Source organism: Chionomys nivalis, chromosome 3, assembly GCF_950005125.1.
Source record: "Chionomys nivalis chromosome 3, mChiNiv1.1, whole genome shotgun sequence".
NCBI classification, from domain to species: domain Eukaryota; kingdom Metazoa; phylum Chordata; class Mammalia; order Rodentia; family Cricetidae; genus Chionomys; species Chionomys nivalis.
The window spans coordinates 86,921,994-86,949,023 of NC_080088.1; the positions used below are offsets into that span (position 1 = coordinate 86,921,994).

The window sequence follows — 27,030 nt, forward strand, 5'->3', positions numbered from 1 at the left end:
TGAAAAACCTTTATCACACTGATTACACTAAAGAGCTTCTCTCTTCTGTGTTCATTTATGTCTGCGAAGCTCACAATGAATTGCAAAAGCCTTACTGCATTGATTACATTAATAAGACTTCTCTCCATGTGTTTTTTTTATTATTTTGGTTCCTACTAAGTTGTGAAAAAACTTTACCACATTGATTACATTCATAGGTTTTATCTTCAGTATGTGTTCTTTTGTGAAGTTAGAGACTACTGACCTATGAAATGACTTTACCATATTGATTATATTCACGGTGTTTTTCTCTAGTATGTGTTCTTTTGTGTATTTGGAGTTGAGAGTGCCTTGAAAAAGCTTTATCACATTGATTACATACAAAGGGCTTCTCTCCAGTATGTGTTCTGCTATGTCTATGAAGCTCACCATGGCTTGCAAAAGCTTTATCACATTGATTACATTGATAAGGTTTCTCTCCAGTATGTGTCCTTTGATGTACTTGGAGATTACAATTCTGTGAAAAGGCTTTATCACATTGATTACATTTGTAGGGTTTCTCGCCAGTATGTGTCCTTTGATGTACTCGGAGATTACTGTTCTGTGAAAAGGTTTTATCACATTGATTACATGTGTAGGGTTTCTCTCCAGTATGTGTTCTTTTATGTACGTGAAGATGATGGTGATATGCAAAGACTTTACCACATTCATTACATTCATAGGGTTTTTCGCCAGTATGTGTTCTTTTGTGTATTTGGAGTTTATAGTTTCGTGAAAAAGCTTTATCACATTGATTACATTCAAAAGGCTTCTCTTCAGTATGTCTTCTTTTATGTTTTTGAAGCTGAACATGACTGACAAGAGCTTTACTGCACTGATTACATTCATGGGGTTTCCCTTTAGCGTGTGTTCTTTTAAGTATCTGGGGATGACGGGGAAATGTAGACACTTCATCATATTGAATATCATCATATGGTTTCTCTCCTGCAGGAATTTTTTCACATCCTTCAAGATGACTGCAACATGAAAAGGCTTTTACACATTGAGTATATTCAGAGGGTTTCTTTCCAGTATGGCTTCTTTCATACCTGCAAAGAAAATTGGCACAGGAAAAGCTTTACCACATGCATTAAACAGATGAATCTTAATATCTGTATGAATTAATTTTATTATTTTGTCTAATTGTAAAGAATACTCAGATTTTAGGTTTTATATTCATGGTATATTACTTCATTAAGTAGTGTTTTGTGTCTTTGAAGAACCTGTAATGATAAGAGCCTTTATTTCATGCCCACATTTATGGAATTTTTTCATATGATTTTTTTAATATTTGAAAGGAACTTGAGCAACTCAGTTTTAAATAAACATCACCATATGTATTACATTGTTATGTTATTTTATAGTGCAATACATAATACATGAGTAAGTGTACCAGGATTAACAAAAGTAACTATACAGTCCAAAATTCATAGGACTGATTTTCATTGTATGTTGATGTCTTCCAAATGAAGTTGGAAAAGCAACTAAATATAAACTAGTATCATATCCAAAAAGTCTGATCAATGTTGGAATATCAAATATCTTTTATATCTTCTCATTATTCTGAAAGAGGTCCAGTCATCTTTCCATATCCCATTGGTCACTTGTTTGTATCCAGAGTGACATATGATATTCTTATTAAAGGAAGAACAAATAAAAGATTTCTCCACTGAATTCACACAGTTTGACTTTCTATTCCTCACAAATATGTGGTATAGAGATTAAGATTTCTTCACAAAAGGTTTTTTTAAGTCTCATAAACTAACCCTTCCAATACGGTCAGCGAAGTAACAAGTATATGAATGACACTAGTGTTACTGCAGACCTTTCATTCCTTAGACAATTTTGGATATATAATTATCATCTAGTCAATCTGTATACTTTGTTCAGTTTCAGAGTGGTATAAAACTAAACGAATTGGCAGTTCTACAGCATAGTTCCCATGGGGCTATGATTCAAATGGTGGTATCAGATAAGTCATTGTTTACTTGTCTTGGTTTTTAGAGGAAAGCCCTAAAAATACAAATTACCTACCTAATAAGCAAGCATATGATTTGGTGAGAAATTAATAATCATCAATATATATTAAGCTTATTAATACTGTTGCTTTTCTTTACATCTTCTGAGACAAATTTTTTTGGAGACAAATTCATATCAAGTTGCACATGAAAATTACCTTCCATGTCTTCTAGCACTTTGACGATATTCTTCAAAATTATGGTTTTCCCAACTGTAGCCTAAAATATATTTCCAGAAAATGTATGATATATTATTAGAAATTGTGCAAAATTTAATATCTTAAGTATTAAGATATTATGCCTTAGTTATTCACTCATTCTTACATTTTCTCAATCAAATACACAAGAGTATCAATAACCAAGATACAGATGTCCCCTTATTTTAAAATGTGAAGGAAAATTCACAGTCTTACCTATAGAAGTGAGGTTTCTGTACGTCTCCAGCATCACATCTTTGTAGAGACTCTTCTGAGAAGGATTCAGCAAAGCCCACTCATCTAAAGTGAAGTCAATGTGCACATCATCATAGGTCACTGCATTCTAGAATAATCCAAACAACAGTAAAACAAAGTGTGATCCTGACATTGTAACTGGATACTTCTTTCAAATAATATATTAATATAATTCTGATGCTTCCCTCAATTCTTCCATGATGTAGGCATTATAATAGAAGCACCAAGTCACATTAGAAGGAAACTGGATAGGAAGGAGTTTCACATGTGCCATTTCTAGGCCGTTTAAACAGGATACAGCCTTGAAGAAGAAGTGCCAATGAGCACACAATCAGAGAGAGATATGCAAACAGATAAATGCTACTGAGAACCCATCAAAGAAATAGTATGGACAATTATTATCTAGAAAAGAGATGGGAAACTTGGGTATATTTTCTCATGCCTTTAATACCGGCACTCAATGTAAAAGCAGATGAATTAAATTGAGTTGGGTGCCAATCAAAACCTATGCAGTGAGTACAGGTAAGCCAGAGTTACAAATAATAAAACATCTTCTCCACCCAAAAAAAAACATCATTCAAACAAAAAATGTAAAAAGAAATCAGATGTTTTTACTGAGGTTCCTCCAAAAAGTTTTGCATTCACTCTAGTTCTACATTCATCTTCCAGAATATGCAATGGCCCAGTTTAAACTGTAACATAAGATCTTGCTAAAAGGGAGTGCATGTTTAAACAGTTACAAATGGTCCAAAAAACATCAGCACTATAAATGTTGACTATAAATGACATAGGGCAGGAGAGATGGCTCAGAAATTAAAAGGTCTTGCTGGTCTGCAGATAGGAAGGGTCAATTCCCAGTACTTACATGTAGTGTGGAGCTGCGGACTGCATTTCTGCCCAGCTCCCGGCTGCCTGGCTAGCTTAGCCCCCGAAATAACAACCCACAAACTGTATTCATTTAAACACTGCTTGGCCCATTATATCTAGCCTCTTCTTGGCTAACTCTCACACCTTGACTCACCCATTTCTAATAATCTGTGTAGTGCCATGAGGCAGTAGCTTACCAGGAAGATTCTAGCCTACGTCCATCTTGGGTCGGAGCTTCATCATGTCTGCCCTGGAGAGTAGAGGCATGGCATCTGCCTCACTTCCTCTTCCTCCCAGCATTCTGTTCTGTTTACTCCACCCACTTATGTTCTAACCTATCAGGCCAAGCAGTTTCTTTATTAATTAATCATTGAAAGCAACAGATTGATATATGACACTCCCACATCACTTACATCTGGCTTATAACTATGCATCACTTCAACTTTTAGAATTCACCTTATGCCTGAGGTTCTGAGGCCTCTTCTGACTACTCTGAGTAACAGGCACACATACAGTACATACCCATGAATATAGGCAAAAACTCCTATTCATTCAATAGAATTCAAACAAAAATAATAGGCAGGTAGAATGTCATACACCTGTAATGATGAAGACGGCACATGCTTTAATGCCATGGATACTGTTATCCTCAGAAAATGATACTCTTCACCAAACTTCAAAATTCAAGATATAGGTGAAGTTCAGCATACCAAAATATAATTTAAATGTACAAAAATCTACATTCCAGGCTCATTAGCCAATATTAAATACATAAAAAGAAGTATGTTGTCCCACCATTAATCCCTCTGTCATAGATCTCTGAGTTCAGGTCAGCATGGTCTCAGGAGCTCCTTTCAGAACAGCCAGAGATATACAATAGTCTGTCTGGAAATTATACCAGGGAAATGGTGGCTAAAGATTGGTATAGTGGCAAACCAATGACTGGCCTAAATTGAAGCACAATGTTGCCAGGATGATCATATAGTTCAGCAGGAATCAGTAGCTGGATGACTCAGAGAATCAGGATAGAACCAAATACAAGTAACAAAAAAGAAAAAAAATATAATGATACCTAACTCTATGTTCAATGGCTCTCCATGTCTCCTACTGTATTCAGCTATGTTGAGTGCAACACTTTTTGTTTCTTGGGCTGGTTCCACTTCTCATTAACAGCTCATCTTGGCAGATAACCTATGACCCTGGCATCTCTAACATCTTGGGTAATTAAAAAATTCCAATGTTCCAATATCTTAGATTCATTCACAATCTTCTGGACTTTTTCACAGGCCTTGTGTCAATAGACTGTCTCTGCCTTCTGCAGTGCACACAGCTGGTCTTCTAGAATCTGACTGGCTAAATTCCACTGCCACTACTGTTTTGGTGATCATTTCACAGTACTGGCATCTACAAAACACTGGAGCCTTTTGATGCAACTGGGCTGCACTGTCACCAGTAGTCTCTCATAGGCTCTTCTCAGGGTGCCACATCTCAACTTCTTGGTATAACATTCACAGTTTGGGGCATTCAACTGCCAATGAGACTGCACCTTCAGTGATGTCCTTTCCTGGCCTCTCACAGTGCCAGGCCTTACATCCATCAATACTGTCAAAACCAATACCACCGGGGTAAAACACATTACAAACTCCATCTACCACCATGAGGCACAACCTTGGCTACCTCTGAAAGACAGCTTCTCTGCGGTCTTAGGAAACACTTCCCAGACATTTTCACATCAGTGATGCTGGTCTCTGAATCATCACTGATTTCTTAGCTCTAGCCAACCAGCATCAAGTACCTAGCAAAACAAAATTTCATTTAAATACTTCTGATAACTTGACCATCCAGCTGATATTTTAGCCACAGCTAACCAGAACCAGAGGATCTGAACATATTTCTTCTATCCTTAGCTCTAAAACCAGAACCACAAGGCCAAATCTGTCAGGTTCTGCTGCTTACTAGGGCTGGAACATGGCCACTTGTTTAATGACATCAGCTTTCTGTCTCTCACTGCCTAAGCTTGGCTCTCCTGAAACTTGCTCAGTAGACTAGACTGGCCTTGAACTAATGGAAATATGCCTGCCTCTGTGTTCTTCCTGCTAAGATTAAAAACATGTGCCACCACCCTCTCAGATCACCACTCCCTTTATTTCATTTCTTCATCTGTTTATGTACCAGAACAGAGGATTTAGCTGCATTCCACTTTCAAGAGCCCCCTTTCTCCTCTAGCATTTTTCCTTGATCAGCTGCTCCTTTCATTATATATCTTCAGTAGAGTTGCCACTAATATCCACATGAAAGAGTCTATCCTAGGCTGTTTTGAGATTTTTTTTCTGCCAAGGGTATTAATCAAAACTCTTCACTTTAGCTAGCCTCAGGCTGATTCTTTGGACCAAGGCAAAATTCAGCCACTTCCTTCACCAAAATATCATGAGAATTGTTTCTAGGCAACATACAAAAATCCTACTCTGATACTGATAGAGGTGGTTCCCAATATTTCACATCATTATCAAGGTCTCCCATGCTCCTAGTATTACCCAGTATGAAGTGTTTAATGCATTTAATACTTTTCCTAAGCCAAAGTCCAAAAGTCCATCTTATTCCAAGCAAAACTATGGTCACATTTATCAGAGCAATACCCCAGTACCTGGAACCAACTTTTGTTTTAGTTAAGTTTTTATTTCTGTGAAGAGACACCACGACCATAATTACAGAGGTTGAGGTAATTATCATCATGGCTTGGGACATGTACACAGGCAGCCAGATGTAGTGCTGGAACTGAGAGTTCTTATATGTTGACTCAGAGACAACAGGAAGTTATCTGTCACACTGGGAAGTATCCTACGAATAAGATACTTCAACAACTGACAGTGACACACTTCCTCTAACAAGGCCATGTCCACTCCAAAATAACCACACATCTACTATTGCCACTCTTTAAGAGATTATGGGGTCCAACTACATTCAGACTACCACAGTGGTATAGCTCATTCTTGATGTCAATAGATTCCCAGTTATCTGAGGAACTGCCATATTGATTTCTATAGTGGCTATAAAGGTTTCTGCTCCAAGCAGCACTTGAGGAATGCTCCCCTTTTCCACATCCTTGCCAGCATAAGCTGTCACTTGTGTTATTGCTCCTAGCCATTCTGCAGGTATGAAAGTAAGTCTTAAAGGAGTTTTGATTTGCATTTCCTTGTTGTCTATGGATGTCAAACCTTTATTTAATTGTTTTTAAGGCAGTTTAAAGTCACCTATTTAGAATTCTTTGTTTTGATCTGTACCACATTTTTATTGGATTATTTGATTTGGTGGTATCTAGTTTCCTGACTTCATTTTATTCTGAGCAAGTAAATTGGGAACCACATAGACAACCATGATGCATACTCACTTGTAAGTAGATTTTAGTTGTAGAGTAAAGAATAATTACAGTACGATCCACAGACCCAGAGAGGGTAAGTAACAAACATTGATGTAGCAGGGGACGCACTGATCTTCCATGTGAAGAGAAAATAGACTAGATTTTATGGGTGGACTGGGAGCAGCAAAAGGATCAGTGGAGGGACAGAGGAAGAGAATATAGGGAGAGACGACTGGAATAAGAAAGATTTTAGGGTTAATGTGAAAGCCTAGTGCAGTAAAAACTTTTACAAGCTATGAGGGTGACCCTAGTGAGGACTAGGGTCCCAGTAACTAAGAACATGGAGCCTGAACAAATCATCATCTGTAATCACACACAGCTCTCTCCCAATAGTGGGATTAGGAAAAAAGCCAGTCATAAAATATTCAACACACATTTGTTCTGTGTGGAAGTTATACCAGGGAATTGGCTTAAATTGGTGTAGTAGCAAAGCTATGACTGAACAAACTTGAGGCCCAAGCCAAACGAGGAAACTAACACTCAACATTGCCTGGATGGCAAGGAACAAGAAGTTAGATGGCTCAGAGATTTAGAGTAGAACAAAATACAAGTAATAAAAAAGAAAAAAATGGCCAATATAATGATTGCTAGATCTATTCTGATACAATCATAGATTGGTTCCTAGCCTAATTGTCAACAGAGGGGCTTCCTTTAGCAGCTGATTGTAACAGATGCAGAGATGTTCACCCAAGCACTAACTGGAGCTCTTGGAATCCTGCAGAAATTTGGGAGGGAGATTATAGAAACCATAGGTGTAAAGGACACCAGAAGAACACAGCCCACAGAATGAACTAAGCAGGAATTATATGGGCTCACGGAGCCTTAAACAGCAATTATGGATCTTGCAGAGTCCGGGTCCAGGCCTCTGCATGAATGTTGTGGCTGCTCAGCTTGGTATTTTCTGCAACTCCTAACAGTAGGAGTGTGGGTGTTTTTCACACTTTTGCCTGCTCTTGAGACCCTTTTCCTCCTACTGGGTTGCCTTGCCTAATCCTGTCTGGATATGGAGGTTTCTGCCTAGAGTTATTGTACCTTGTTTTGATACGTTCATTTGATATCCCTGTGAGGCCTGCTCTTTTCTGAATGGAAAAGGGGGAACAGGGCATCTGAGGGAGAGTGGGAAGTTTGGGGAGGGACTAGGAGAGGTAGACCAAGTCGAAGCTGTGGCCAGAGTGTACTGTATGAGAGAGGAACAAATAAAAAGAATAAACAAAAAGCAATGGAAATGCTTTAAGTCTAACATCAGTGATCCTCACAATCTTTAACAGCCTCAACACTGTTCAAATATCCAAAGCTTCTTTGGATCCTCAAGACAATATTTTACCTGTGTCATCCAACCCATGGATCTCCTTCTCTCTTTGAGTAGCTCCCCCAAACACTATTCCCAATCCCACTTGTATTCTTGTTATATTTTTCTAGCCCTCAACATAGGTGGAGGTACTGTTTATAAAAAAGTCACACGAGCTGTGAGAGGTCCATGTAGGCCACTTGCCTGCAGACATCCCCACTCTCAAAGTTTCCCACACCAAACTGTCCCCATCCCTTCTTCACATTTTCTTCTCCCCCAACTTGCGCAAAGACCCCCTGAAAGCCTGACAGAACACAGGCCACACCTGTCACGAGAGGGTTTACACGTAGTCTTATTGTAACTTGATATGACATATTTGGTTGATATCACTGGGAGATCTCACTTAAGAAGGGAAATGGAGGAGGAGGGGATCTGAAGGAGAATGAAGCAGGGGAGCGCACTGAGAGGAGTGAAGGGGGAAACTGTAGTTCGGATGTATTGTATGAGAGAAGAATTTTAAAAAGAAAAGAAAGCAGAATGTGGAGATGATGGGGAAGATTGGATCAAAGCAAGATTAAAAACCAGCAGGACAAAATCCTATATTTGTGTCTCAGAGACAAGGGGCTTCATTTTCAAAGAATTTAAAAAGCTCTATCCCTGTAACTTTTCACTCGTGTCTCATTTGCTATTTCCTCTATCTGTATTCAGCTATCCATAGCAAATGTCTCATGGCTTAGGTATATTACTATCCTATTTTCTCAAAAGAACAGAAGCTTTATCTTCACAGCTTCATGCAATGAACTCTCAAAGAGTCCTCACTAGGTTGTTGACCCTGCAAAATGCAAATGGGTGTAACTGTCCTGAAATGAAAGCACAGAGGAAGAATCCATGACCTTTACCTTTGGCAACTTTATTGTTTCTAGAACCAGTACAATATGGGTGATCAAGCCAAGTTTGGCTTCTAAGTTGTAATGGACCCTACCAGAGTTGCACAGACCAGAGTCACAGTAGGTTTTGCAAGAAGTTGATTCATTTACCTTGAAATCACTTTGCTTACTCCTTCCATCAACTGAAGGTTTATCAGGAAGGAGTGTTACCCTTAGAACACCTTGCTAGGCTTCCACTCTGGAGCAATGGGTTTTTCTTTAATGGTGACAACCTACTTGAAAATTTCTGCCTGTTTCTCCACAGGGCTGCCACGTAAAACTACCCAGTGCTTTTTTTCTCTACCAAACAGACTTTTCATTTCTTTCTGTCCCTCTTGTTTCAATATTCATTGTAGACCCGAGGGAGTCATCAGTAAAAACTACCCAACTGCATCAATATTTTGTCTAAGAAATCAACCCTTTATTTTTTTTAATTTAGTCTTACACAAATTCTCAGGCAAAATAGAAAGAATTATTTGGGACAAAAATATATATAATATAAATATAATACAAATGACCTCTAGCTTAATTTTTCAAGGAGTCTATTTCCCACTGGAATCCAATGAGTTCAACCTTCACTGTCTGCATTATTCTCAGGCTTCCCGTCTTTGTAGTTCCCTAATAATAACTGATGTAAGCACTGTGTACAATTTTGGGGGCTTTTACCAAGTAAAGTCATAATATCTTCAACAGTCCTCCGAAAGTCATCGATCCTAGGTCCTTTGCAGCAAGAAAATCACTCTGCTGTACCACATTTTGTTATAACTTGCTTTTTACTTACTGTGATTACATTCTAACCAAAAGCATCTCAGGGTTTATTTGGTTGATACTGTCATCACAACCCATCACTGTGGAAGCTTAGGTTAGAAACTCAAGTTAGCAACTGAAGTAAAATAAAATGTGGGGAAACAGTTTTCTTAGCTTTCTCTCCTACTCTGTCACTCTCTCAAGCTCAGCCAGCTCTCTTATCCAGTTCAGGCCTACTTGCTTATGAGTATCGCCACACTCAGTGGACGAGTGTTCCTACATCAATCACCAACCAACCCAATTTCTCACAGACATAGTAATTAGTAATTCTGTGTGGTCATGCCATCAAATGATGTTCCCTCACATGGCTCTAGGCTATATCATGTTGACAGGTGAAGCTAATTCAGACAAAGAGACAATAATATATGAGAAAGTTTTTAAAAATCAAAACCAGTATATTAACCATATCTATCAAGTAGCAAAAAATATCATAAAGATAGCAACAACAGGAAAAAGTAGATCTGCATAGAAATAATTAAAAGCAAGACTCCAAAATCAGCACCCAAACCAACAAAACCCCAAGGAAGTCATAATAATATGGTAAGTTTTCTGAATACAAAAATTGACTAATGCTGGATGGGATGTGGAGAATGGAGAACACTCCTACATTTCCTGTGAGCATGCAAGCTTGTATAACCATTTTGGAAATCAGTATGGCAGTTTTTCAGAAAATTGTGAATCATTCTACCTCAAGACCCAGCAATACCACACTTTGCCATATACCAAAGGATGTTCAATCATACCACAAGGGCATTTGCTCAACTATGTTCATACCAACAATATTTATACTAGCTATAACATGGAAACAACCTAGATGCCCCTCAACCAAAGAATGAATAAAGAAAATGTGGTACATTTACACAGTGGAGTACTACTCAGGAGTTAAAAAAAAATGACATCTTGCAATTTGCATGGAAATGAATGGAAATAGAAAATACCTTCCTGTTTGAGGTAACACAGATTCAAAAACAAGAAAATAGTATTACTCACTCAAAAGTAGATACTACTTATAAAGCAAAGGATAACCAGTCTATAGCCCACAACCCCAGAGAAGCTAGGTAAGAAGGAGAACCTAACAGAAACATATGAATCCACCTGGAAAGGGGAAATAGACAAGATCTCCTGAGTAAACAGGGACAACAGTCCTGTTATTCAGGGTCATAACAGTTTACAGAGATCTTGTATTTTAGTGGAAATAGTAAAATTTCAGCAATTGAATTTTATGATAAAGTCAGTCCTTTATCCAGGTTTTTCATTGCCCTTGTCTGTGGACCCCAAGAAATGGCCGGTTGTACAATTTATTAATAATCTAAAACTTATTACAAGACTTCATATTACTAATTTTTATTGGCGGCCTTGAGTACCAACCTCAGTACCACCTCAGGGCTCATCATTGAATGTCTATGGCAAGCAAGGATCTCAGGGTAAAAAATTAACTTAAGAACATTACCGCTGCATCTTCTTTATTTTTCATGCAAGAGAAAAAATGAAGTGAAGGGGGCATGGAGAAGAGGAAGAATAAGAAGCATAAGTAGAAGAATAGAGAAAAGAAAGAAGGAGAGTAAGGGGAAGAAGTAGAAGTAGTGAGGAGAAGAAGAAGAGTAAGAATAAGGGCTGGTCTCCAAGAGATTTCTAGTTAATTCACACATGGTGGGAAAATTACATGGGCATATAAAAATCACAAAAAGAGGCAGGTAGAACCTGACAAAGCAGTACTCCAGAACAGGTGACCTGACCCTAGGAAAGAGCCAGCATCCACAGGGAAGTATCTGACATTCCCAGCCCTTAGACGAAGTTAGTAAAATCGCTGAATCCTTGATTGGCCCATACTCGTCATCTAATCTCTGCTGTGATACACACCTCTAGGACCACTCAGATTTGTTTGTTAGCAAAGGTGGGGCATGCTGCCTTCCTGCTCAGTGCCTGTCTTCTAGAAAAATTTCTATGTGGTCTGTTAGCAAATAATTTTGTTGGATTGACTCTTTGTAAATTTGAGTGCTAGAACAAAGAGTGAAAGCCATTGCTTCAAGGTTTCATTATGTGGGGAAATGGAGCAAGGTCAGTCCACTGATCAAGCAGAAGTTGCTCTGCTGTGGTGTTCTGGGAATGAGGCCCATTTCAAAGGGAAGAATGGTGGCCTAATGAGGTTTTTACAGATATGATGGTGACTTTTCTAAAAGACCAGTATTCCCACAGCTCTGCAAACTAGGTTGTTCCATGTGGATGAGTACATATACACTTCCCGTGGATCTGCCTATTGGTCTGTGCATTGACTGTATACTCTTGTGGGCTCCAATAAATTTTAACAGCTACAAAACAGGAAACCTCTCATGTTGCTTCCTTCCCTCCCATTTCTGCACTCTGCCTTCAAGAGCTTCAGAGTAGGTAAATGAACTCAATTTTTTCACAGGTCTCTCTTCAATAGTGAGTCCCCAGGAAAAGTCAGATGGATTAGAGGACTCTCATTAATTGGTCTCTTTTTCCTTCTCAATGACCAGTCAAAGCCCAGCCTGAAGGAGTTGCAAGAGTGTTTTCCCAGCACAGGGCAGCAAAGGCAGAATTAGCTGTGTTCAAAGCAATCCTCAGGTACAGAATGTGGGGGCAAGCCTGAGCTAGAAAACACACTGGTATAAAGAGAAATCAATAAATCAATAGCACTTGGAAAAAACAGGAATATAATCCTTAATAACAATAAGCTGTTTCTGGCTCTGCTAGGAGTGTCCCTGGTTTTGAGAAGGAGCTATGTTCCATCTCCATGAGTTGGAATCTAAATGGAAAGACATCATTGATCAAGCCAGCTCTCAACACAATAGCTTTTTTCTTTTCAAATAGTTGTCACTTTGTCTCATCCTGCACATTTGGCAGAACTATAATTATCTAGAAAAAAAACTGGATATTTAAGTCACACCATGCCCTAATGTACATTATTATAATCCTATAATGCCCCCCTTGAGTAGCAGGTTAGAGGTTTGTTATTGATATGGTGATGGGTGTGGTGGCTGTTTATAAATCATTGGTGTCTTTGTCGTGGTTTAGAGGCCAAATGTTTGAACAATCCTGTAAACAACTTTGTATCCTAGCATCCTAATCTCTAACAGGCCTAGTTAGCATACTACTTATCTTTGGGTAATTTAGAGGCAACACTACCTCAGGTAAATATCTCCTAAGAATTGGTAACGCCCTTATATCAACAATTCTTGCTCTTCTGCACCACAGGTTAGTAGTGGAATGGGAACGAATTCAAGAATGCCACTTACAAACGCCACAAAATTAACTCCAAATGGATCTTACTCTTCAATGTTAAATGCAAAGGGCAGAGCTTCTAAAAGATATTAGAAAAACTAGGCATCTCCACGTTTGGGCCTTGCCTTCCATACGTATCAAAATGCAGACCACAAAGATGTTTCTAACACACAGTACCCTGCTGGAAATGCTTTTCACAGATGCAGCCCACAGAGGGAAGTTATTTAGAGGCCAAGATCTGTTTCTGGGGAGTTGCAAGGACTACATGGGACCTCAGAGAACACTGATGGTAGCAGCAGATTCCTACCCTGACTCAGCGAGGGCCTGCCACACTGTCTCCCATGGCTCACGGTTCTCTCCTCCCACATCTTGGAACAGCAACCCCTTACTCACCATGCTGTGGATTCCATGCTCACCCATGCTCTCCTCACAGCACCCTGCGATAGCACTCACAGCACAGAAAGCAAACCACTGGAGCCTGCTCTGCTCTGCTGTAAAATCAAGCTTGCAACATGGCGCCAGGAAGAGTACCACTTGAGTTCTGACTGACAGGTCTGCATGGAGGCCATGATTGGCTAGTGAGCCTTGAGTGACAGGAGCACCTCCCTGAGCCTTACAGTGTGCTTAAAGACACAGTACAGGGTTCTTTGGCCCTGGCTTCCACCCCAGACCCAGAAGTTTACAGATCTGAGGACATATGAATTTCAAAATCAATTATGCCTCTCTCAAGTAGATGACACAGCTATCTTCCTGCAATCCACAACCACACTGCCTTCATCCTCCTGGACATGATGTTGCTAGCTAGCACAGCCCAGTAAACAATATGGAGTATAATGATTCTCCTGTTCAAAAGATGGAAGGGTGCACAGAATACTAATGAGTACAGATTTTAGGAAACCAAAGATGATGTTTGTTCTGTGGCTTCAGGCTGACACCAGGAGTCACAGGCACTTCTGACAGCCATGAGAGCAACCCAAGCACCAAATGACAACCAAGATGACATATTTTTATTCTGCCGGAAGACTGGGTGAAAGCTCCATTGCATTGCTATATTTATTTCTGAATTTCTGGTCAAACTCTTCAATAAACATTAATAATAAAAAGTGTAGTCTTTATGGTAAGTTGAATACTTAAAGAATATGGGGCTAGGAAGAATGATTTCATGGGCACTATGGTGAGCCAGCACATTTTCCTCAGTGGGCAAGTGAAAAATCATTTGCGTTATTCCAGGTTGTCTACATGAACAGGACTTGTAGATGAAACTTTCCGTGTATGTAGAAAGTAGATTTATTAGAATTCCTCAAAGACTATGGTCCAGTTATTCCAACAATGGCTGCCTACCAATGGAAAGCTGAAGAATTCAGCAGTTTTTTTGGTCCATGAATCAGGTGTGTCAGCAGGTTTTCAGTATCCAGGAGGATTCTGAAGAAGTAGGCTCTAATGCTATGAAAGGAATGAACTTGATAGCCAGAGTTATGTCAAGCAGGCAAATAGAGAGAATGCTTTCTTCTTTAATATCCCTATATAAATAGACTGCCACCAAAAGGTGTGATCCAGATTATAGGTGGAATTTTTTTTTGATTGATTGTTTTCTCGAGACATTGTTTATCTGTGTTGGCCTGTATCACATTCTCTAGACAAGGCTAGTCACAAACTCAGAAAATCCACCTGCTTATGCTTCCGGAGTGCTTGGATTAAAGATGCACATTGCCATCAAGCTGGTAAAGGTGGTTCTTATCACCTCAATAGATCCTGACTGAAGATGGGCCTTGCCATTTCAAAACCTTAAATAGGAAAAAACCCTTACAGGTGTACCCTGTTGTTTGTTTTAGTTCCAGAGGTAGTCAGCTTGACTAGATAGAATATCCAACACAGCATCCAAGACAAAAGAAATGTGTATGATTTCTCACCTCATCTGACAAGTAGACCATGGGTATTATTTCCAAAGCAATGCTTTTTCTAAACAAGGAATGCATGGGGATTTTACTTAGGGAGTGTGGGCATGTTCCTGTGGAGTTCTCCCTAATTCCTAAATATAGTGGGTCAACTAATCCACCTCAACAAATGCATGACAAACATGATGACTATGTAATAGCAGGGACATTTAGGGACATCCTTATCTCACCGTCATACAGAAATATGTAAATTTTAAAAATATTGGGAAGAAATGCCTCTGGCAAGTTTATCTTGTACTAAAAGTTTTTACTTGAAAATCAAGTAAAAGTCACTTTGAAAGCAGAATGCTTTGGAACATATCTTCCTTGTTAATCAGGATGTTAGATCTAACTGGTAAGTGTGCCAATGTCACAATTCCACAAGTGTAAATTACAGAGAACACAAACACAGAGAGCATCAAAGAAGAGTCACCTATCAGTAATCTATTATTAGATGGATATCTCTAGTGATCAGTTTTAACTTGAGAACAAGGGGTTTTTCATCTCAGAACACATTGGCTCAGAAAAGCCCACAAGACCAGAAGGAGTTCATTCAACTAACTCTGGCAGCTTCTTGTATCAGGGCTGTGACCTCACTGTACAAAATTCCATGCTTTCCTTTCCTAACCTTTGAATGAAATTTTAGTTATATGTGTGCCTTTTCTGCATGTGTCAGTGCATAATACTTCAGAGGACAGAAGATATAAGATATGCCAGAAACTAGAGTTATAGCAAGTGGTTAGCTATCATGCGGTGTCTGGGAACTGAACCTAAATCTTCTGTAACAACACGCAGTGCTCTTAATTTCTGAGCCATCTCTCTAGCCATACTTCTTTTATTCAAATTTGTCTCTGTACATTTTAATTGAAAGACATTACATCACTTTCCTCTATTTTGTCTTCCCTCCATCCCTTCTCATATATTTCCCTTCCAATGTTTTACTTGTCATGTATGTGTGAACAAGTCCACTGAAATATTGAAATACAATCTAATGAGTTTGTTTTATTAGTTATATTTCACAGTCCAGGGGCTGACAATACTGTATAGGATGAATAATTTGGAACTTCACCCCAACCTGGGATATTTTTCTCACCTGGAGGAGAATTCAAGTCTTTTAAATAAGCTTCAGGCATCTGACCATGACTAGGCTGCATTGGACGGAAAATGATGAACAACAGGAAACTTTGGTGGGAAAATATCGAAGTAGGTAAAAGGACTGAAGATTCTCCCAGAGTACACAGGTTCCATTCCCAGTACAGACAGAAGCTCAGTAACTCTAGTGCCTGGTGTTCTACCAGCATCTACAGGCTTCTTTGGACACCAGGCATGAGGGGACACAAAGACGTGCATACAGGAAAAACACCCATACACATGAAATTATGAATGAAATTAGATTCATAAAAAATAACAAAGCTAAACCACAAGAAGAAATGATATGAACCATAAGAATTATTTCTCCAGCTGTGCATAGTACTGCACTCTTTTAGTACCAGCACTTAAGACACTGTGGCAGAAAGATCACTGTGAATTTCAAATTATGTCCTATGTAGTTGATATTAGCACACATACACACACACACACGAAAAGTACAAAACTAAACAACACACCAAAAAAGAAGAATTGGAAAATTGGAGCAATACCTTTTAAAATCATTACAGTTGTCTGCCACTGATGCTCACAGAAAAAAATTTCAAAGCTAAAAATTGCAAACATGATAACTCAGGCTATAAATCCCAGGCTTTGGTAGAACTGGTACCTGTAAATCTGAGTCAATGGTGATTTTATATATTCACTTCCAAATATGGTTCATCACTGAAAATCCTAAAACTATTTGTAAATAAGTATATAATTGTGATTTATTTTCTTTGATTAAAACAGGGAATAATTTGATGCCCCCAGCTGATGCTGATACACTAAGAATAATACTGCACATATTGAGGTTTTTTTAAATATTTATTAATTCATTCATTATGTATATAGTGTTCTGCCTGCATGTATGCCTGCAGGCCAGAAGAGGGCAGCAGATCTCATTATAGATGGTTGTTAGTTACCATGTGGTTGCTGGGAATTGAACTCAGAACCTCCGGAGGAGCAACCAGTGCTTTTAACCTCTGAGCCATCTCTCCAGCCCACATATTGAGTTTTTAAAAGGTACTCATACATATTTAATCCTGAGCCTTTGGACCATCATTCTTAGCATGGCACTCTGCTGAAAAAGAGAGATTTTCCAAATAATTTCATGTTGGTTGGATAAAAATAAATTAGAATGTTTATAACAGTATACTTTCTTCATCGAAGTCTTGCAATTCTTGGGATCACTTCTATCTTCAAAGGCACGAGATTCGCTCTAAAACTAAATTTACGACAAAGCTCCTCCCTGGTTTCTATAGTTGGAATGGGAGATTTCTGTGTTCTGATCTTCCACAGAACACTTCTGTATAAGATACACCATGTCTAAGACAATGTATAAAATAAAGCATTAAATTAGGTTTAGAGATCTAGACAGCTAAAACCAATGATTGCCTAGAAAACAAAGAAGAAAGTATGGAATATATACATATTAGAGTACTACTCACCACTAAAAAACAATGACTTCTTGAATTTTGCATGCAAATGGACGGAAATAGAAAACACTATCCTGAGTGAAGTAAGCCAGACCCAAAAAGAGGAACATGAGATGTACTCACTCATATTTGATTTCTAACCATAAATAAAGGACATTGAGCCTATAATTTGTGATCCTAGAGACGCTAAATAAGAAGGTGAACTCAAAGAAAAACGTATAGGCATCCTCCTGAATATTAACCTTCATCAGGCGAAGATAGGAGACAGAGACAGAGACCCACATTGGAGCACCGGACTGAAATCTCAAGGTCCAAATCAGGAGCAGAAGGAGAGAGAGCACGAGCAAGGAACTCAGGACTGCGAGGTGTGCACCCATACACTGAGACAATGGGGATGTTCTATGGGGAACTTACCAAGGCCAGCTGGCCTGGGTCTGAAAAAGCATGGGATAAAACCGGACTCGCTGAACATAGTGGACAATGAGGACTACTGAGAACTCAAGAACAATGGCAATGGGTTTTTGATCCTACTGCACGTACTGGCTTTGTGGGAGCCTAGGCAGTTTGGATGCTCACCTTACTAGACCTGGATGGAGGTGGGTGGTCCTTGGACTTCCCACAGGGCAGGGAACCCTGATTGCTCTTAGGACTGACGAGGGAGGGGGACTTGATCGGGGAAGGGGGAGGGAAATGGGAGGCGGTGGCGGGGAGGAGGCAGAAATCTTTAATAAAGAAATAAATTAATTAATTAAAAAAATAAAAAAACAAAACAAAACAAAACAAAGAAGAAAAAATTTGAGAGCCTACATACGGAAGCTCAAGAAGGACATAAGGAGTATACTGTGCATGACTCCAGGCTTTTGAAGTCTTAAAGTCCACCCACTTGGGCACACCTTTTTCAAAAAGTCACAACACTACTCATTCCTAAAAAGTCTATCAACTGGGGAAACACTCATTCGAAAATAATCTGGCTATGGATGTCATATGTTCTAACCAACACATTTATCCAAGTCTTAGACAGTGACAACTACTTTTTATCTGACTGCACCCTACCTTATACTTAAGTGAGACTACTGTTTCCAAAATGCTATGACACAGAATGAACATTCCTAGTTCACAAAGAATGAATCTGAGCATGATAAAAATTGATCACATCAAAGCTAGACCAAAATCGGGATGGAAAATTATCAAATCTTGTAGCACCTTATTAAGGGGGACCCACCTGAATTCCCAGGATAGATGTGAAGTAATCAGCTTACATTAGACAAAATGTAGGAATAATGGCAAGGTGGCTCCTTGTCTTCCAAATGGACAGGAAGCCAAATGAGACATTACTTTACTACCAGTTATGGTTTATTTTATAGGGCTTTTAAATTTTTGTTTTCATGACAGGTTTTCACAGTGTAACAATCCTGACTGTCCTGGAACTCACTTTGTAGATTAGGCTGGCCGCAAACTCGTAGAGATCCTCTTGCCTCTGCCTCCCAAGTACTGGGAATAAAGACGTGTGCAACCACTTCCCAGTCCAGTTATCTCTTTTTGAGATGACTGTTTTAATAATTGCCTGTGTCATGTTAGAGGAGCAGCAGGTGGCAATTGTAATTTAAGGCATCAGCACACCCGAAGGAGAATTTCTGATGGGTGAGTCTTCTATAAGCAAAGCCCCTACTCCGAGGATCCCAGAATATGTTTCTCTTCTTCTGTGTCTTTACATGTTTGCTGCTGCTATCATTCTGTGGGTTCTGGCATGGTGAGAATGTGTGTGGGAAGATCACTACTGTGTATAATGTAGTGTGTTTGACTCATGGAAGCCTCCCATTCTATAGGAATTACTACCTGTAAATTATTATGAAGATGATTTCTTCTTATGCTATACTGAATATTTGATAATAATAATGTTAGTTAAAACAGAATTTTGATGATACAAATATAAACAAGTGTCACACAGCTAGAACATATGAGTTTCTCCTGAACAACTGTAGAGACTGTGACATAGGGTAATAATTAAGAAGACAGTCGACTCCCAGTAGCCCAACTAGTTTAAATTCTTTCAATCTTAATATTGAGAGATGTGTTTTGGGGTGCAACATAGCTGAAACCAAGCTTTAAGAACAACTGAATGTTACATGAAAATATTTTCTCAAATAGCTTTGAGATAAAGTACTGAAGAAAAAAATCTAAATTTGGTGAGGAGATGTTTAAGGTCAGGATGTTTAAGTTGGGGGAGGAACGGAGTGGGAGAGAAATGAAAGAGTTATCTTCAAAGAGGGACCAATCATGAATTTATGGAGAAATATGGTGCTGGATAAATTTTCAGCAATTTACAAGTATGATCCCTGCTAAGAATCTTAGCAATGGTGGAGTGGGTGCCTGAATTGGCCTTCCCTTGCATTCAGATTGGTGACTACCCTAAGTGTCATCAAACACCCTTCATCCAGTAACTGTAAGGAGCAAGTGCATAGATCCACAGTCAAGCACCAGATGGAACTCTGGAAGATCAGTCAAAAAGAGGGAGAAACGATAATGTGAACAAGTGGGGGTATTAAGATCATGGTGGGGACATTCATGGAGAGAGCTGATCTAAGTGTCATGGGAACTCATGGACACTAGAACAACTGTTGGAAAGATTGAATGGGACTAAACTAGACTCTGTGCATGTAGGCAACAGATGTGTACCTTGGTCTGTTTGAGGGGTTCATGGTAGTGGGACCAGGATCTACCCCTGATGTATTAGCTGGCTTTTTGGAAACCATTCCCTATGGTGGAACTCTTTGTTCAACCTTGATGGAGGGCGTGGGGCTTATTCCTTCCTCAATTTAATGTGCCAGGCTTTGTTGACTCCCCATAGGAGGCCTTGGCCCTTTAGGAGGAGTGAGTGTGGAGTGAGGTGGGGGGGAGATGGGCTGGAGCAGGATGACAGGAGGGAGGGGCACCTGAAGTTGGTATGTAAAATGAGTAAAAAATTTCAATAATTTTTGAAAAATAAAAACAGTAGAAAAGACCAAAGCAAATTCTTAATAACAATTAAAAACATGGTTTTCGTCCAGTTTGACTAATTTGGAACAGTGATGAAAATGTAAGTTAACAAGTTCACCCTAGGTCTCCTAACAGGTATAGATAGAATATAAAATATATCAAAAATAAGTAATTTAATGGAGTCTTATAATGATTATTCGATATGCAAAACTCTCCTTGATTCTCACCTCCTGTTTCCCCTGCAATGTGGTCAGATAAGGAGGAATGTTCTTCATTCAGGAAATTTTCACCCTGGGTTCTCACTCAGTCTTTTCCCAGAATGAGAATCCTAAGCAAATTTAAATTTCATGGGATCCACAATTTTACTAGTTGTTAGCCACGGGGAGAGATAAGTCTCTTTAGAATATCCTTATTTCCACCAAGCGTGCCTGTTATAGGGATTGAGTGGGTGGGGACTTCGACTTCAGACAAAGGCCTACCTACAAGTAGGTCAGACACAGAGTTCAGCTCTCTCAAGGTTATTGTCAACAGTTGTGGCTAATAGCTAGCTATAGTAGTCCTTGAAGAGAGAAATAGATCTGTTCCTCACTCAAACAAAAGTCTGAAGACCCAACTAAGTTCCAGTTCCCTTAAGAAGTTAAGGTTGGATTCAGAGTGGTTTGCCTACAGAATATTTTGATCTAGGGTGGAAGTGTGACTTTCTTTGTTCTAGCAACAGAATGTTTAACTATGAATGTAGGCCGCAACCTTCAATTGGTCTGTTTATTTCCTTGTATCGTGTTGATGTCGTCTTTTGTCTTTCTCCTCAGGGGTATTTAAAACAATTGGAAATTAAACACGGGAGAATGTCAGTTCTCACTGGAATTCTCTCCTGATATTAGCCTATATGTTTCCCATTTTATTATTTCCATTCATGTCTTTATATTGTTCACTAATATTTCCTGAATCCTCATGCCTCTAGTCTGGCAAGAGGTATTTTTGTTGAGGCTGGTCCCTGACACCCAACAACTGAGTGGATTCAGAGAGCACAGTAAGAATAAACTTGTCCTCAGGTGCACCCAATATTGCCCTCTGGCCATTTGATCTGGCTTCCATAAGCAAAGCAACCCCACTAACCATTCAATACTCCGCAGCTCTCTGTAAATACCCGATTGTCCAAGCCTTAGAGTGTCTTCTTTTTAAGTCTCAAAATTTCTTGAAAATTTTCATGCCATTCAAGTCTCCTAATTGAAAGTTTTACAGTCATCAGGGAAGCAGACTATGATCACACTCAGAAAAGTCATTCTTCATGCCTGCAAGTTCCCTTTCTCTCCTTACAGGAGGCATAAACTCCAGCAGGGTTACACTTAGGCTTTGTCTCTGTGGTTCCCATTGCTGATTATTTACCACATTTGGGCAAAACTAATCTTGTGGTTTCATCATATGTCTGTCACTTTCTAAAGACTTGTATTGTCAGGTTCTCTCCTGAAGAATTTTGTACTCTTCCCATGTTTTGTGGAGACTTGGGCTCAGAGACATCTTTATGCACCATGTCTAAGTTAGTTTCTGATTATATACATCTTGTATTTTTTTGTTTGTTTGTTTTTTGAGACAGTGTTTCTCTGTGTAACAGTTCTGGTTGTCCTAGAACTAGCTCTTGTACACCAGGCTGGCCTTGAACTCACAGAGATTCACCTGCCTCTCCCTCCCAAGTGTGGGGATTAAAAACATGTGCCACCACTGCCAGGCCCATCTTGTATTTTTGGGGGAGGAGTCATAAGGGGTAAGGTAGAGATGAACTCATAATCATCCATTCACACCTTACGGCTATAATGGCATGTTCACTTGGCTGAATAGATGGCTCAGCAGATGAGAACACTGGCTGCTCATCCATAGGGTCTGACTTTGTTTCCCAGAACCTACCAGACAGCTCACAACTCTCTTTAACTCCGGTTGCAGGGCATCAGATACCCTCTTGAGGCTCCACTGGTACCTAGCATTCACTTGGTATACACAATGAGAAACTCAAGTCATCAGGCTTAACAGCCACAAATTTTACACACTGAGACAGCATTTATTTGGGGTTCTGAGAAAATGTTATGAACATGTTTTTAGTCCTCAAAATAACACATTCCACAAAAAAGGAAAAAGAAAAAAAAGAGATAGCAGTTTATCATTTTCAATTGCAAAAAGGTTTTATTATTCCAACTGTGCTGTTTTCCTCTACCCTTCAATAAAAATATGTTTACAATCTGGAAATAAGGCAACATTTTATTGACTTAATGTTTTAACTTATCAGGGTGATGGCTATAGGGAAATGTATACGGTATGCAAAACTGGTAACCTAATTTTTTTGTTTGTTTGTTTTTTTTGAGACAGCGTTTCTCTGTAGCTTTGGAGCCTGTCCTGGAACTAGCTCTTATAGTCCAGGCTGGCCTCAAACTCACAGAGATCCACCTGCCTCTGCCTCCCAAGTGCTGGAATTAAGGGTGTGTGTCACCACCACCCAGCTAGTAACCTAATCTTGAACAACATATGAAGTCAGACAAACGTCAACACCACAATGTTGTCTTATGGTCTTCACATACCTGTCAGGCCTAAAACCCCATAATCATATTACACATATATATATATAGAACAGAAGCTTTTTTTCAAATGAATATCATTAATATTACATTATATGGCATCTCTGGGTAATTCCCTTAGAAGGAAGCACTTCATGACAAGTGAGAAACTGATAACTAATGGACACAAGAAGATGAATAGAACTTCAAATAACATATACATTTCAATAGGACATCAAGCTTTACTGTGAAATATACAACTGATGACTGACTATTTACATTATCCTGTCTGTACACATTTGATGAAAAGATTGCTTTGGATACACATATGAGATATTTAATGTTTCTTACATTCTCTTCTATTAAGCACTTTAACACTAACTTTGTGAAAAGGTGTTGACATAGCAGCAAACATTGGTGTATGTCATCTACCTTGGACTTACACGCAAGAGACTTACACATGATGATTATTAGTACAAATATAGCCATAACCAATTACTGACATACAAGATAGGCTGGATAACAAACAACATCTCAAGAGAATTTGAAAAATATGAACCCTGACTGTTCTTTGGACTGGAGAGGAAGGGGGAGGAGATGGGGGGAGAGGGAGGGAAATGGGAGGAGGTGGAAATTTTTAAGTAAAAACAAAAATAAATAAATAAAATATACATTCTATTTCCAAAAAAAGAAAAATATGAAAAACAAAACCAGCAACAACAATTGCTAACCTTTCACAGACACTCTTCCTTGAAAAGCATGATCACACACTGCATGATATTTAAATGAACAATGTAACACTTAGATGATGAGCATCTCATTTTATATATTTCAGCAGAAGAGTACCTATCACTAAGAAAAAGCACAATAGGAGAGTAGAAGACTCAGAGAAGGAACACAAAGACCACAAAATAAACACTAATAAATAGATTTGCTAAATGTAGAGAACATTTTAATATCTGTGTCAAATGCTGCAATTTAGATACAACAATGCTGTGATCTCCATAAGTCTTGAGTGATGATAGTAAATAATTAACTTTCTTCAAAATGAAAAAGACATGAAACTAGAATTTCTTGAAACTACAGACAACTGTGATGTCTAAAGTCTTTGCCAAATAATTTACACAAAGATGTTGTTTCTCTTGCAGTATTTTTTCTTTTTAGCTGATATCAAGATAATACAAAAAGTTGTTAAAATATTTACAGGCCTATATACATGGACAAGCAGGTATATCAAGTTCATTGCCAGACAATATGGTCCAAATTTTTTAAAAATATGTATTTATTTATTATGTATACAGCATTCCTTCCATGTGTGCCCACAAGCCAGAAGGGGGCACCAGGTCTCATTATAGATGACTGTAAGCCACCATGTGGTTGCTGGGAATTGAACTCAGGACCTCTGGAAGAGCAGTCAGTGCTCTTAACCACTGAACCATCTCTCCAGGTCCCCTATGGTCCAATTTTTAAGAATATCCTACAGTTCATGCTGCAGGAATACACAAGGGTCTAACCTTTTTGGGAACAACCACGAGTATTCGCATACCTCACAAAGACACAATGACATCACATAACTAAAATAAATCCAATGTTTAAGCAAACAAATTTTCACACATGAATGTTTGTCTTCTATGAACATTCTTTCCTGTAACCCAGGTGTTGAGGCATTTAAAGGCTTACTTGCAGTTTTTCTGCATTATGAATGGGTTCATGTAGACTTGAAGTTAGAGAAATAAATCTTTTTCAACTGGTGGCAACATTTGGGAAGATTTAGGAAACAATGTCCTCCTGGAAGAAATATGTCATGAAGGTTATACCTGAGAGAGTATCCCCACACTGTTTCAAGTTCCTGTCCCTGGTTAATGCTGAATGCTGAGGATGTGATTTCTTAGGCTCCCAAGGTAGCTGCCATGTGACACTTGTAGACCAGGCTGGTCTTGAACTCAGATTATTTTGTCTCTTCCTCCTGAGTGCTGGGATTAATTAAAGGGTTATGCCAATACAGTCTGGCCAGAGCATCTTTTTAAGGGTAATCAGTGTGATAAAGTTTTCTTCTTTTTGGCTTTCTTTATACAGGAGTTAAAACTTTTAGTGGGTAATAGGTCAGTTAAAGCCTTTGCTTTCAAAGTGGTCCTGTAAACCCCTGGAACCTAGGGTCAAATTAAAGTCTTTCAGAAATTGACTTAGACATTTTGTTTTACCACAGAAAAGAAGAGGCATTCATACATATCTACAAAATTTTACATCTGGATATGTATGTTTATGTAATTGAAGAGAAGAGTAAAATAAAAAAGGATTACCTTATCATTGAATTCACAGGATGTGGAGAAATGACCACTGCCTATAATGTAGTGATTTGGCTCATGGAATCTTTTCATTATATTGGAATTTCTACATGTGAATTACTATGAAGATGATTTCTTCTCATGGTGTACTGTCCAAGTGATAATGATGCTAGTTGAAAAAGAGTTCTGATTATAAAAATATAATCAAGTGTCATGTAGCTTAGATACATGTGTTCAATGGCAGATCCAGCCATTTAAGCAGTCATAAATTCTGTTACTGCTTCATCCACTGCTCTCCACTGTGTACCTAATTTCCCCCCCAGAAATACTGAAGGAAAGGTAAGCAATGAGTAAGACATATAACAGAAATTATAACATGGAACAAAAAGACAAGAAAAGTCAATAGATGCAGAAATAGTAGGTTCATGACCTTCCTTTAATTAAATGACCATTCTTTTAGTTATTGACATAAGAATCAATCTATACATTCCATCTGATTACCATCAATAGCAGTGGGATTGCTTATGTCAATGTCCCTATGCAGGTTTGATACACCCTGAAAACAATACACATTGGTGATAGGGAGATGGCTGTCAGTATGCTGCCTGCATAGAAAGCATAGGGACATAATATGGAAACCCAGCACTCATATTTTGAATAATGTTATGGTTGTTTGTATCTGTTATCGTATATGCTGGAAGTTTGCTTTTATTTTCCAGCTTGCTACAAGGTAGGGTCAGGTGGGAAGAGGGAACCTTAGTCAAGCAAATACCTCTATCAGAGTGGTCTGAAGGCAAGTCTACGGAGCATTTTCTTGTCCAGTGCTTAACTTGGGATGGGCAGCCCTCTATGAGCGGTACTACACCTGCACTGGTGATTTTGGGTGGTTTAAGAAAGTAAGCTGAGCAAACCACGAAGAGCAGGCCAGTCAGCTGGAGGGGAATACCATTTTAAGGTGGGTTTTATTCTTTCTGCTGTGGAACATTTGTTTTAATGTTGCAAAGATTTACTGTTGCTTTTATTTATGTTGCATTTATTTCCCTCTTTAAGGCTGTGATTCTTTGCCTATCTAAAATATCTGATGGACTAATAAAGAACTGAATGTCAAAAAGCTAGAGAGGAAAAAGAATGACCCTGGCATAGGAGAGAATACATAGAAAGAGAAATCTGGGAGTAGAGGAGAAAGGAACAAGGTAGAACAAGAAGAGGACATCAGGGGCCAGTGTCCCAGCTACACAGCAAAACACAGAATAAAAAGGAAAGCAAGGTTTACAGAAGTAAGAGAAAGATAAAAGCCCAGAGAAAAAAGGTAGTTGAGATAATATAAGAGAACCTGAAAAGAAACAAGCCAAGCTAAGGACAGATGTTTATAAGTAGGAATAGATCTCTCTCTGTGTGTGAGATATTTGGAAGCTGTGTAGTTGTATTGGAATTTCATTCCTATTTCAATAAATAAACTTGTCTTGCCGGGCGGTGGTGGCGCACGCCTTTAATCCCAGCACTCAGGAGGCAGAGGCAGGTGGATCTCTGTGAGTTCGAGACCAGCCTGGTCTACAAGAGCTAGTTCCATGACAGGCTCCAAAGCCACAGAGAAACCCTGTCTCGAAAAACCAAAATAAATAAATAAATAAATAAATAAATAAATAAATAAATAAATAAATAAATTAACAAACTCGTCTTAAGATTAGAGA

At 38.8% G+C, this 27,030-nt stretch overlaps 1 protein-coding gene and 1 pseudogene across 1 annotated transcript; both read right to left on the reverse strand.

Moving 5' to 3' along the window:
* Positions 1-244: 244 nt before the first annotated feature.
* The window catches only part of LOC130871358 (zinc finger protein 431-like), an 80,786-nt pseudogene continuing 54,000 nt past the window's right edge, over positions 245-27,030 (reverse strand).
* On the reverse strand, positions 2,191-3,789 carry LOC130870826 (zinc finger protein 431-like). The gene is made up of 3 exons (XM_057763701.1): positions 3,769-3,789; positions 2,450-2,576; positions 2,191-2,255 (listed from the first exon to the last, which is right to left on the reverse strand). The coding sequence occupies exons 1-3, from the start codon at positions 3,787-3,789 to the stop codon at positions 2,191-2,193; spliced, it is 213 nt and encodes a 70-aa protein (XP_057619684.1).

Excerpts from the sequence above, each read along its gene's own strand:
- LOC130870826 (XM_057763701.1), bottom strand. The coding sequence starts at position 3,789 with ATGCATAGTTATAAGCCAGAT. Across the intron at positions 2,577-3,768 it reads TGCATAGTTATAAGCCAGAT|AATGCAGTGACCTATGATGA; the intron begins GTAAGTGATGTG and ends GGATTATTCTAG. Across the intron at positions 2,256-2,449 it reads CAGAAACCTCACTTCTATAG|GCTACAGTTGGGAAAACCAT; the intron begins GTAAGACTGTGA and ends AATATATTTTAG.